The sequence below is a fragment of the Rhamphochromis longiceps genome, linkage group LG4 (genome assembly GCF_057381845.1).
Source record: "Rhamphochromis longiceps isolate RC_006_pf linkage group LG4, R_longiceps_female_GT1.1, whole genome shotgun sequence".
In the NCBI taxonomy this organism is placed as follows: Eukaryota; Metazoa; Chordata; class Actinopteri; order Cichliformes; family Cichlidae; genus Rhamphochromis; species Rhamphochromis longiceps.
Genome location: NC_140560.1, coordinates 28,958,454 through 28,972,046, shown reverse-complemented (window position 1 = coordinate 28,972,046; position 13,593 = coordinate 28,958,454). Strand labels below are relative to the sequence as shown.

The following is a 13,593-nucleotide window of genomic DNA, read 5'->3' as shown; positions in this document are numbered from 1 at the left end:
GCCTGCACTTTAATTTTTGGGTTGTTTTCTTTCATTCTTCATTCCAATTCACAAATTCTGGCTCTTAAAACAATGTGGCATTATTGAGCTACTTATATTACATATCTGTACAGAAATAATCTTGAGCTTTTTCCAAATCTGTGTTTCAGATTTATTGGGGTTTCAGCATTTTCTCACTAAAACTTGTCTATTGCCTACTGTAAATCGAATGGATCTAATCCTGATTTGCCAGATTTATTTGAAAATCAATTGCCATTAATCAAAAAGAAGGTGAAAGCGAGGTCTAAGTTTAAGGGAAAGGGTTACAGGCCCAGAGGTCCCACATTATTTCACTGGTAATTGAGTATTGATTACATTATAATGAGAGTAAGCAGTTTTGTGTGATCTTAAGTCAATTGTGCCACTTACTTGACAACAACAAAGCACTGAAGGGCTAAGTGAAGTGTACGGCATTTACTTACAGAATTAAATCCTGGCAGGGTTCATATTATTAAGTTTGGAGAGATAAGCTTGTGAGGAAAGTAACCAACTTTGGATAGGTCTATTACCTGAAATTTGCAGAAACCAGGCCAAACACTGGCATCTTTAATGCAGGGGGCATTATTTATTATGCCACCTTATCTACAGAAACAAAAAAGGGAAAGAGGCCTCATAGCTAAACTTGCATATTTTTAAATATTAAAACTACTTTTGCTTGGTTTTACCAACATTGCAATACTGCAGTGTAGGTTGGGAGAATTTAATTGACCCAGAGACAGACATTTTAAGTTTGGTGTGTGTTAACAATGCTACAATATTCCCAGGAGTGGACATCCCAGCAAATCTACCCCAAGGTCAGATTGTGCAATGCTCAGGGAATCTGCAAAAAAAAATCCCAGAGCTACATCTCAGACTCTAAAGGGCTCAGTTATGTTGAATTTTAAAGTTCACAACAGTACAATTAGAAGAAGGCTGAACAAATGTGGCTTGTTTGAAAGGTTTGAAAACCCAAAGACAGCACATCTGCACAAACAGCTCAGACTAACTGTCAAACGTGGTGGTGTAGGGGTGAGGATTTGGGCTTGTTTTGCAGCCACAGTACCTGGGCACTTTGCAGTCATCGATTCATCCACGAATTCCTCTGTAGGCTGAAGTATTCTAGAGGCAAATGTGAAGCCATTTGTCTGACAGCTAAAGCTCGGCCAAAACTGGGTCATGTAACAGGACAATGATCCTACGCACAGGAGGAAATCTACAACAAAAGAAAAGAATCACGGTGTTGCAATGACCCAGTTAAAGTTCAGGCTTCAACTTGATCGAAATGCTGTGGGGGGACCTCAAGAGAGCTGTGCATAAATGAATGCCCACAAGCCACCATGTTCAAAGGAATGTTTCACATGAGTGTTTATGCTTTTTTTTTTTTTTGGCAAAACCACTTTCGGAGTCAGACAGTATATAGCTTGTGTTTTCAGAAAAATATTTTAGCTTGTTGAGGCCACTTTGTTGTTTTGAACTACAATTCCTTTGTATTTTTACCCTCTTAAACTGAAGGAAAAAGTGTCTATTATATATCCTTTCCTTGAGCTACAGCGCTTTATCAAAGCATTCCCCACAACTCTTCAAGTTCACCTGTCTGACACTGCCTTGATTTCCCAAAACGCCGCTACTTCTGACTCAATCCAGATCATTAGGGCAGATCTGCTTAATTTTGTCACTTCCTCACATCATAGTTGTAATAACCAGGCTTGACTGAACAGGACCTACAGGATACACGACTGTGGCTTGTCACAGGTCTGAAATCCGCGGCTCCCTTTGTTGTCAGGTTTTGCGTTTCTGGTGCCAAACAAGAGTTGTGCTGTCAAAGTACTTTACCAATGAGATGGTTTTAATTTCAAAGTCTGTGTATGCCCAGGGGATTAATTCATTTAATTTATTAATTTTCATCTGTGACCTGCTTGATTAGCTCAGGCTGTCAGTTTAACCAGAGAGCCGTGTTTATTACCACATTTCTGTACCTGTAGCTCACTTGGTTATTAAATTTGAAGACTTGCCTCATTTCCATGAATTATGGAAATCACACATCTGAGAATATTTGTGGGAATAAGGTTGAGAACACAATTAAATAAGCCAATTTGAAAAGAGAAACATACCCTATCAAATTAGATGACTAACAACCCTCTGTAAATTATATGCAGAATGAAATGAGCAGAAACACTTTTAACTGCTCATTTGTTGTTTTCTGTGGCTGCCGGTCGCTTTCCACATAATAGATGTTGCAATCATCAGCAGCACAATTAAAGTAATCATTGAGCAATGTGTGTGCATAGTTCATGGATCAAAGGTTTTTGTAATCAGAGGTCGTCCTAATACTTTTATTAGCCTCACATTAGTTAAAAGCTCTCCAGTGACCTTCTTCAACAGCAGGAGAAATCAGGCTGAACTAGTTTCATTACACACATGCTATATGGTTTTTTATTTGGAAACTGCAATCACGACCACCAGAAGCTGACAGAGAAGCTGAGCTCTAAGGAGCGGACGTAGTGCCAGTGTCGGACAGGGATGAAAAGAACGTCTCCAGGCTGTAACACGCATTCGAGATACGGAGCTCTGGCAAACTCCGGGAAGCGCTCGGCATCTGGATTTTCCACCTGCACCTAGACGGAAGAAGTCAGAAATTGGAATTGGAAATACTGCATACATTTGCACGTCCGACATGTGCTATCTCCATGGACTGTCAATCCTACCTGACTGGTATTGTGAAGCAGCTGTGATTGATGAGGGTACAGCTTGCCTGTGTCCTCGGGGGAATATAGGCGAATGTATTTGCTTCCCACTACCTGTATATACAGAAGGAATCCCATGTGGTAAGGAAACTGTTATCACATGATCAACCTTTGACATTAATTTAATTCATAAAGCATTACAGTTAACAGCACCTGCGCCAGAAAGTTCTGTTGAGGATCTTGGTGAAGAGGAGAGACTGTACCCCCGGGACCAAACCACGCATTCACAGTAATATCCTCTTCGTCGCCTTCACCAAGACAGCAATAATCAGGGAGGCGGATATCATCCTTGAGCTCTGGTATCTAAGGTATAATCAAACAGTAATAGGGCATTTAAGACTAATTTTACTTACTAAATAGTATCTTTTTTTCTCATGAGAACTTTGCCAACATTTCCTGGCAAGTAAAAAGAATTGCTAATTATTTTTCCACCTTCTGCCATGCAAACTAAAAAAAATGCATGACTTCTTTTTGTCAGTATATCCACCATAGTTTTCCAACTGAAAAATATTCATAAATACTCGATGGATTTCCATGAAAACTGGCACAGATATTCTGCCATAAGGTTGGTTTTTACTTAACTATTACTGATGAGCTCCCGTACAGCCTCAGAGAGTCACCCGAATGTCTGCAAACAGTCTGTTTATTTATTGGAATTTTCAGTCTCATTACAGCCCAGAGATATTTATCAGCCTGATAAATATCAGTCACAGATTGGCCTCCCCAAAGCCTGGACCTCAATATTACTGAAACAGTGTAGGATCATCCTAACAGGGAATTAAACAAAAGGCAGCCGACATCCAAAGAAGAGCCTTGAACGTCCTTAAGAAGCCTGGAGAACTGTTCATGAAGACTACTTAAAGGAATTACAAGAAAGCTTGCCTAAGACCGTTCACACTGTGCCACATATTCACTTTCAAGCTCATCAGAATTGTATAATCTCGGTTTTTGCCTTTTACCTTGTATTCCCATGTATGTTTGCAGATGTTTCAACAAATCACTGCACAGACTTTGTATTTTCCAAGTGATATATAAAGAAATCAAAGCTTTTGCACATCAAAAATAAATGTTTCATTTAGAAACATGGCACTATAAAATCCCCAAGAAATGTAAAAAAATATAGATGCTGTGTGAAAATCGGTCTAAATGGTGACTCTGTGGCTGTGATCCTTCTAATCTAATCATAGAGTCCAAAAAATTGATCTTAATTATCCAGCCCTGATGTTGAAATTACTGCTAAAAAATACCACTAATGTTAAAAGCAATCTTGTGTTAGTATGACAGCTAGAAAAAGAATCCCGTTCTTTATAGTGCTGAAAATGTCATTTTTAAAGAAGTAAGTGTTAAACTGACAAAATTATTCACTTTTATTTTGGTGTTTCAAAACTAAAAATCTGAACTCTACCTGGTCAAAAAGCTGGTGCTGAGCCAAATAACCCAAAGCTTTCACTCCATCCTGTTCAATGTTGATACACAAAACAAACAACAAAAGCCCAGATATCATGTTAGAAATCCCAAGGTCTTCTCTTTCTCTCATTCACATAAATCGGCAGTCCCCCACCTCCGGGCCACAGACCGGTACCGGGCTGCGAGGGTTGCGTCTTGGGTGTGAAATTTATGGTTTCCAGGGTTCTTATTGTTTACTCTGTTTCCCTGGGTCTTTTTCCTGTGTTGTAGTTGTGTGTCTTATTTTGAAAGAAATATTTACGTGTTACCATAGCGACCAGAGAGCATTAAGGGGCAGAGGGGAGCGTGTTACTCTCAATGTTGTTGGCGCATTTCAGGAGGACGCTGCTAATAAAGTTACACAATTACACAGTGAATTTGCGTTTAGTGTTATATTTACAAAATACTGCAGTTTTTGTCTTGGTTGTATCATTTTATTTTGTTGCATTTAGCCGCGACACCTTAAAGCCGGTCCATGAAAATATTGTCTGACATTAAACCGGTCTGTGGCGCAAAAAAGGTTGGGGACCACTGATATAAATAATGTGATTTAAAGACTTGCTCAAGATGCACTTACTTTATTCAAAACATATCTATCAATGAATTCATTGACCGTGAGCAGCGTTTGTGACCAATCCTCATCAGTGTACCTGGATCCCACCTCAACAGGAACAGTCCGGCAGCCGGCCACAGACCTCAGGTATTCTATGCTTTGCAAGAGGGAGACAGTTACTTGAGTGAGTCACACATAAATGTGGCGATCCTGGTTTCAAGCGATGCTTCAAAACATCTTATATATAAGCACGTCAGGATGTGACTGAGGTGCCAGAAGCTGTATGTCAGATGCCAGAGTGAATAGGCTGCTGTCAGGAGTGAGCAATGAGAGGGAGGACAGTGAAGGATATTATTAAATTGAAAGAAAGTTATATCAGACGCTGGTGTCAGACTTGAGAGTCAGGAATCACATATGCAGAGATGAGTAAACAGACCTGTTGTCCCTATTTGTTCACATAGTTAAGGAAATGACAGATAGATATCAAAGTGATACACACTGCATACTACATGTCAGCTGCCTCTCTGTACCAAAGTCCTCCAGGTTTTCTGTCCTCTCAGCTTGATAAGTGCACTCTGCTGCTGCCGCAAGTGTAAAATAGTCTGATTACAAGGCTGGACTGGATGTAAGTGCTGCATTTAACCAAGGTGGAGGAGCGCAAACATGGTAATACTGTGAAGCTTATTGTCACAGACAGAATGTACAATTTTGAGAGTGGTTTACAAATCGACTTTAACCTTTTCAGTGCATGATTGAGATTAGCATACTAATGAGAGTAAATTGGTTCATAGTTGGGGGAAACAGCTGGCTGGTGTCATCCGGACAAAAATATGCAAACCACAATGATTGATAATAGCCAATTAATTAATACAAATAGCAATCATGAACTGAACAACAATACATTCTGTACAAACAAACCTCCAGGGGTGTTTGTTGAAAGCAGGCCAATGGTCGATGATTCCTTCTAAAATCACCGGTTTGAGGGGGAGCAGGAAGTTTGTTTTGAAACTTTCCAGTGAAGGACACTTTATCCTGAGAACCGCCGACTCTTCTTTGATTGCAGAGACAAGCGGGCTTTCAATCTTTATTCTCTGATTTCAAAATGAAAAAAAAAAAAATCAATTCAACCTTTAGAGGAAAACGATAAGAAAAACAAGTCCTTGATTATATCTCACATATGTGAGTAAACAACTATCAATTAAGTCTTCTCTGGGTTCCAGCTTATACTGATTTCAGTGTTCTTTTGTACTGTAAGTGTGGCAGGCAATTTAATCATAGTATGACTTTAAGCTTCTGGGAAATGTGGTGCTACTTTCTACCATTTCCTTGCCCTGATTAACCAAGAACAAATTAAAGACAACATTTCTAAATACTTGTTAGTTGCAGCCCCATTCCCCACTGTGCAGCTCGTGACAGATGGGTAGACTATTTCAACAGCTTTTTTAAGATGATAGCTTTTAAAAGGGGAAAAAAAGCACGAAAAATCCTGCCAGCCCTGCACTAAACTCTCCATCTCTATTTAGATGGTGTCTAAACAAAGTGACCTGACATTTGAAAAGTTGCTGCACTTAATCTTCAGTGACATCTGATGGAGTGCAACAAAATGAAGGTCACAGAGGAATTTCTTTTCCAAGCGTCCAGAAGATTTACTCTGAAATGTCCCCATCAGTCACTATTAGTTCGAACTCTGAATCAGGTTGAATGAAATGTACAAGAATGTTTTCTCACAAGTAGAACTATCAGTTAGTAATTACTAAATAAACTAAAGGACTGACAGAAAATTGTGCATTTCAGATGAAAGAAAAAAAAATCGCTGACCTTGACCTCAGCATGTTCACTCTCATCCTCTTCTTTAGTAGAGCTCAATGTCCTTATGTGACTTTGCAGAATCCGAACAATAACCTGAAGTATATCACCCATGATGGCCGCGCCCATGATTAGACCCATGTCACAAGTCCGAACAGCCTCCAGGATCTTGTCTTCGGAAGGACTTTCACAACACAGTGCCGCCACTTTGAAGAGGCAGCCATATGAGTAAACGCGCCTCCACTCCTTGTCCACATGCCGCCATGTTCCGGTGTTGAGCTTCTCCCATGAAATGTCCAAAATAATCTGAGCATTAAGCAACCGGCTGGAACTTGTGATGTCTCCGTACAACTGCTTCCTGGACTGTTGCAGCATTTCCACCACACTCAGCTCCACTTTGTCACTGAATTTCAGTGGAAACTGGTCTTCATTAGCAGGCAGTACTGGAGAGATTTTTGACCACAGCGATGCCATTGACAAGAAGGTCGTTACTTTTACTGTGAAATGAACAATGAAAGTGAGTCAGGGTTAACAGTGAAGTGTCAACTCAAGTTTTTATAATGAAGCACTTAGAAGTTAAATTTGCTCAGATTTAGGCTCACTTTCACCAATTCACTGACTCTTCTTTTTTTAAAGGGGAGGGATGTAATTTAATGACTCCTTATGTATTTAGCTGGTTATTGAGCCCACCAACTGTTAAAACAGCCTGCCATTGTCGCACAAATACACAGTACGCTTGTTCAGCCTCTTTGGTGCTGTGAAACAGATGTATACAACTAATTACTAAACTGGCAACAACAGAACACAGGTGAGGGCATCCTGAGCCAGAACCGGGGGGGGGGAGACACATGCACGAAAACAACACTTTTGCCGCATTGTTGCTGGAGCCGCCAACTCCGCCTCCATGTGACTCCATCAGCGTTTGGATGGTCTGTGTTGCTGGAGATGATGCCAAAGCAGGAGGCAGCCAACTCCGAGGGCCTGATTCATTTTAGTACAGAAACGCAGCCCTGTGAACTCAGAGGCAGACTGGACTAAACAAAGAAAGCATTTGATATGCCACATGCCTAAGCCATCCACGACCCTGGAGTGCACTCCAACTGATTTTTGCACAGTCACATGGGCTGTGCAGCAAACCCAAAAATCCAATGGAAACCCCAACGACTTAGGATATTTGGGGAATTACAGTCCCTTCAGTGAGATTTCATTATGGAAGTCATCAAAGTATGAGCAAAGAGTGAACTTTATCTCATTCATTTTTTTTCTTTATGCAGCAGCGGGAGAAAGCCAATTATATTTTTCGTTAAAGCCTCGGAGATTAGACTCACGCAGTGCAATTCACTCTATGCTCAATTTTATCCCAAAATCTCACAAGAAACAAAGATGTAACATGAACGCAAGGCTGTAGCTTTAAAACGTGGCTACTTACACATACACACAGAGAGATATATATTTTCCTATAAATATAAATGTTCCTATTTTTTGCTACTAAAGCTTGCCGGGAATTTCCCATTTAAAGCTATGACGCAACGCACTTAATACCTGAAACAGGTTTATGGACACAGAAATAGAGGACCAGACCTCATGAAAATATTTAGTTTTCCATATTTATCCCTTTCTTCCTTCTGTCATTCTTCGTCTCTTTCCTGTTACTAGCAGTCTGTGAATTTTGCACACTTGTGAAAAACGTTTTGGCGGCAATGTTTCACGATGACTCGTAAACACGGAGACTTAATTTAAGTTCAAATTAAATCCCTAAAATGCCACATTTACCTTTTACTAAGCCATTTACACCAATAATCCGATAATATCTGTGAAATTACGGAACAACTCCACACACATGCGCGCGCTGCTCTGACGCCTGTGGCACAACAAAAACACACCGGGAGGAAACTCGAATAGCTAAACATATTGGTTCCACGCTGCAGTGTAGATATTAAAAGCTGTATATAAAAACTGATCCCATCAAATTATTAATGACAAAATATTGCTTTTATGGTTTATTTATTTTCAAGAACTTAAGCCTTTTCTTTTCCTTCTCAAAAGGCAGAAACTGGGATTCCCTTTGTGGTCCAGTAGATGGTGGCAGCATCTGCACTTCCTCTAACCCGTGAGGTTACAGTCCCACTGCAAAGGCAGGATGGCATTGAATTAAATGGTACTTTGCTAAGTCCTTGGACTTTGCGACCCCCCCACCCTCCCCTTCTCCAAGTCAAGCTGGCGCACTGCACACCCCTGTTTGTTTGTCATGTGCTGCCAGTTTCCTGCCAAGCATACACACTCCCACGCATATCCTACTCCTACACACACATTTTTGCTCACAATCTCTCAGACTACTGGCTATTTAAAACCTGTGTCTGTCTCATTTCTGTCTTTTTAGATGATTAACCAGATGCTCTGAAGCTCAGTTAAAATGAAACAGCGCTCTGGTGACAGCACCACCTCATTTACATACAATTATAAATTTGGCTTAACAGGTGAAATGACAGAGTCCAGTCAATAGACTGTCTTGCAGTGAGACCCCAGCTCTTTTGTCACATTAAATGACAGCACACAACTATTTGTTTTTCCTCCCTTTTAATTGCTCCCACTGCTCGAAACGATTTATGTAAACACAGATATTCCAAGAAGGATGATTGATATTTATCAGCTCAAGTGAAACCATAATTGGATTTGTCTTTTTGATGTCACACAGAGATATTTGGAGGGGCAGGGCAGTTATATTGCTTTTTTAGGGGGTATGTAGCCTGAACAAGCATGATAGGAAACCTTCGGCAGGGAAGTGTAGAATCTATAAACACAGTGCACTATTATCAAATGTCAAACACTCTATGAAATTCAAATATTCTCTCAGTGCAAACTGCACAGCCGCTCTTGTATGTAAAGCAGATGGAAACAAGAGAGAGACAGCGTGGCTTTCCAGGAATCACGGGGGATTTTAAAATGTTTCAGATGTTTCTATTCATTCTCACAGTGTAAACAGCAGAATCCTCATTGCTCGATCTTTTGTTCACCTCCTGCATGGAGGTGAGAAATTACTGTGACAGCCAAAAAAGGCTTTGTGTTCTTTTATGCTTTTTAAGCTTTTCCCAAAAAAATTAAAATTAAAATTAAAATTAAAAGGACTAATTGCAAAAACAGGTAATTACAAATTTAAAAGAATAAAGAAAATCAGTATTTGAGTGCTTGACAAGATACTTGTGCACAATTGCCTAAAACAATGACCTACTGTAATAATGTTAAAGGCTTAAAAAAATAAAGTAATATGCCAACAAGCATTGAAGATTTAAAAAAAAAAAAGCCACTCAATCGGATAAGTTCCTATAGGCAATAAATATTGGACCAAACCTCAGCTCTGCTCACTATTGTGTAGGATGTCGAGGGACACAAACCTTACACTGTGGATGTGAATGATGTGTTTCTGAACCTCTGCTTGTGTGAGCAGTGAGGGTGGTCCCAGCAGGAGAGGTCGATGTATTATTCAGATGTGTCTGACTCTGGTTGTAAGACAGCACAGGGCTGAAGGTCAGAGGCCCAGCACTGTTGTTTGTCCCTGTGCTCACAGCACTGACTTCATGTGCAGGTCGTCCTTCCAACACTTCATCGACAGGGGTCAGCAACCTTTCTCTTCTTTATGTAGAAGGAAAGGCCCATGACTCTGTTCCTCCCAGGGCCTAGTTAGAGCGTGCCACTCAGAAAATATCTTGGAATTTAATTTCAAAATATTTTTTTTACACCTGATTTGAAAAGATTTCTTGATTTCAGCTAGTGAGTCCACCGATATGTAATCTAACACATACATGTCAGTAATGTCACGGTCCTGGGTCGGGTCGACCCAGCATTTTGAGTTTCTTATGTTTTGGTTTATTTTTGCATTATGGATTGGTTATTCTCTGGTGATACTGTTTTGATTACAATTATATTCTGATTCTTTAGTTGATGACGATGATGATTATGTTTGGTTTAGGTTGCCTGTGCTTGGTCTTCTCTGCCCGTATGTCCCTCTGTTTGTCCATGACGTCATTATGCCTGTTTACGAGTCTGTCTCTGTCTGGCGTGTGCTTCCTGTCTTATTTTGTAGGTCTGTGTCCTTTGTCAGTGCGTTCAGCTTTGTGCTCTCCCTGTCTCGTCAGTGTAATCAACGTCAGCCGTGTCTCCCAGCTGTTTCCTCTTTGCTCCGTTCACCTCTTGTATTTAGTGTCTGTGTCTTCCCCTACTCGGTGTCGCGTCGTACCCTCAACTAGCTGTGTGTTCTGCTTCTATGTTCCTAGTGTTTGGTCTCCTGCTCCAGTTTAGTGTTTCTTTCCAGTGTTTCAGTCCTTGGTTCCTCTGTTCTGACTTTTGGTGAGTTTAGTTTGTACGAGGTTTTTCCCAGCAATAAAGCTGCGCCTTAAGTTTCACTTCCGTGTCTGAGTTCTGCATTTTGGGTCCACCACTCCTGCTTGCCTGCCACACAGCGATTCATGACAGAACGACGCGACCAGTATGGATCCAGCAGACTCACTGAGGAAGCGCAGCTCAGCCTTTGACGGGACCCGGCTAGCGCTTGGAGGGCCTCCGTGCTGCCGTTCCTCACTAGCTGCTTACCCTTCGGTCCACTCACCTGCTTCTTCCCCCCGGATGCCCCGGTCTCACAGAAAACGCTCCCGCCGGTCCCGGGAGGATTACTATGAGACCGCGAGCAACCAGCTTACACCAGCTCAAGCTTTCTACAAGATGTTAGGGATCATTATAGTGCCACCCGACTCACCCAGCGTTTCCACTTCACAGCAGGAGCAGCCACAGCCGAGTCATTCCTTGTCACATTCTGCCAGTGCTGCTTCCTCTTCTACGTCATGGTGTAAGGCCAATAACCTCCTCCTCAACACTTCAAAAACCAAAGAACTCATAATAGACTTCAGAAGGAAAAAGGCAGAGATCCAACCACTATTCATAAATAGGGACTGTGTAGAAAGGGTGGCAAGCTTCCGCTTCCTGGGAGTCAATATAGAGGAGAACCTTTCCTGGAGTGTGAACACCTCCGAGCTGCTGAAAAAGGCCCAACAGAGACTGTACTTCCTGAGAATTCTCAGGAGGAATAACATCACACAGAGACTGCTGGTGTCCTTCTACAGAGCCACCATTGAGAGTGTTCTAACTTACTGCATATGCATCTGGTACACTAGCTGCACAGGGGCTCAGAGGAAAGCACTCCAAGGGATCATTAACACCGCCCAAAAGATCACTGGCTGCCCTCTCCCCACACTGGAAGTTCTACACAACGCCCACTGTTTTTAAAAAGGCCCAAAACATCATAAAAGACACCTCACATCCTGGCCACTCCCTGTTCGAACTGTTGCCCTCAGGCAGACGGTACAGGGCAATCAGAGCAAGGACTAATAGACTCAAACACAGCTGTTATCCAACTGCAATAACACATCTGAATACTACAAAAAAATGTCCATCACGCCACTCTTGTGTTAATCTATGCACGGTCTGAAGCATGTGTGTGGGAATGTATGTGAATGTTTTACTGTTATATCTTATTAGTATTTTAAGTATTCTATCTATTTTATTTATTGAATTTTATTGTTTTATTTATATTTTGATATTGCTAGGGATGATGCAATGATCGGGGACCATTCTTAATTTCGTTGTTCTCATGACAATGACAATAAAGTTTCTGATTCTGATTCTACTTGGAAGCGGCGAACGTGCCGCCAGCACTCACGGCTCCGGCAGGAGCCTGGGACTCTTCTCGACCAACCGCCTAGGGTGAGTGACAAAGTCCCCCTACATTCGCCTTCTGTGTCGAGGGATAAACGTACCGTTTCCCCCAAGGCCGCTAACGTCAGCTTCATGAACTCTAGATCTTCTATTCCTCCTGTTCCAGAAAATGACAGTATTCATTTTGAGAGCGATCGTTTCCACTTTGGTTCAAAAGACTGTGCTTCTGATGCTCCTTCGGACCCAGGAGTTAAGACTGTTTCATCTGGAACTGTTTATTCTGGGGCTATGTCAGCTCAGTTAGCCGCCCGGCCCGAAGCTCAGTTAGCCGCCCGGCCCGAAGCTCAGTTAGCCGCCCGGCCCGAAGCTCAGTCGCCACCTCCACCACATTCAGCCTCGCTTCCCATAGCACAGTCACATCCACAGCCTGACTTACTACAAACCTTATTTCAATCCTTAGCCCAGTCAATAGCTCAGTTGGTAGAGGAATCATCAGCCTTATCGTCAGCTCGGTTTCCAACTTCACAACCATCATTTTCCCGACCTTTTCTTCAGTTGCCCTCAGCTCAGCCACCTATACAGCCATCATCTTCACCTACACCTCCGGTACAGCAAGCTATGTCTATCCAACCCTTACAGAACTGTTCCACAACCTTGAATCCTAATCAGAGAGACAAACCAAACAATATTGTTATCAGTCCTCAAAAGCTGGCCAGTTCTGAGACTGAGATTCACTCCAGGGCCTCCCCAGAGGCTGGGTTTCAGCCCCCAGCAGACTCTGGACCCCTGGCGGTTAAGAAGCCAGCTGAGGACCGCACCCGGCCGTTGCTGCCTGAGCAGACTCAATGCTCTGTGCAGCTGCAGTCTGCCATGTGTTTGCCAGAGGCCCGTGTGCCTGGTTCTGTTCTGTCCCTGCCAGAAGCCCGTGTGCCTGGTTCTGTTCTGTCCCTGCCAGAGGTCCCCGCGCCTGCTGGTTCCGATCTGTGCCTGCCAGAGGTCCCCCGCGCCTGCTGGTTCCGTTGCGTTCCTGCCAGAGGTCCCCCGCGCCTGCTGGTTCTGTTGCGTTCCTGCCAGAGGTCTCCAGTGCCCACTGGTTCTGAGACTGTTTTTGCTGGGGGGCCCGAGGAGCCCGTCCAGCCTTCTGCCTCGTCAGCTGGGGGGCCCGAGGAGCCCGTCCAGCCACCAGCTGCTCCACCAGCAGCCTCATCCACGCTTGCAGCAGCAGTTTCATCCATGCCGCCACCTGCTGCAGCGCCTCCGTCTGCATCCTCCACGCCGTTGCCTGGCCCGGCCTCTGCTGCATCCTCCACGCCGTCGCCT

The 13,593-nt window shown here is 42.8% G+C and overlaps 1 protein-coding gene across 3 annotated transcripts; it reads right to left on the bottom strand.

The window, feature by feature from the left end:
- Window positions 1-2,423: 2,423 nt before the first annotated feature.
- Window positions 2,424-11,457, bottom strand: kdm8 (lysine (K)-specific demethylase 8). 3 transcript variants are annotated; one of them, XM_085404363.1, is made up of 8 exons: window positions 11,318-11,457; window positions 6,580-7,064; window positions 5,680-5,852; window positions 4,786-4,918; window positions 4,168-4,218; window positions 2,916-3,065; window positions 2,724-2,816; window positions 2,424-2,633 (listed from the first exon to the last, which is right to left on the bottom strand). In XM_085404363.1, the coding sequence occupies exons 2-8, from the start codon at window positions 7,039-7,041 to the stop codon at window positions 2,469-2,471; spliced, it is 1,227 nt and encodes a 408-aa protein (XP_085260489.1). In that variant the 5' UTR covers window positions 7,042-7,064; window positions 11,318-11,457; the 3' UTR covers window positions 2,424-2,468. The 3 variants fall into 3 exon arrangements, with proteins under 3 accessions (XP_085260489.1, XP_085260486.1, XP_085260488.1); XM_085404360.1 differs by lacking the exon at window positions 11,318-11,457 and adding an exon at window positions 8,341-8,442; XM_085404362.1 differs by lacking the exon at window positions 11,318-11,457 and adding an exon at window positions 8,149-8,310.
- Between the last annotated feature and the right edge of the window lie 2,136 nt (window positions 11,458-13,593).

Coding starts and splice junctions, on each gene's coding strand:
- kdm8 (XM_085404363.1), bottom strand. CDS start 7,041: ATGGCATCGCTGTGGTCAAAAATCTCTCCAGTACTGCCTGCTAATGAA. Junction 4,919..5,679: donor TTCAACAAACACCCCTGGAG/GTTTGTTTGTAC, acceptor CCTCTTGCAAAG/CATAGAATACCTGAGGTCTG. Junction 2,634..2,723: donor TGCTTCACAATACCAGTCAG/GTAGGATTGACA, acceptor TCTTCCGTCTAG/GTGCAGGTGGAAAATCCAGA.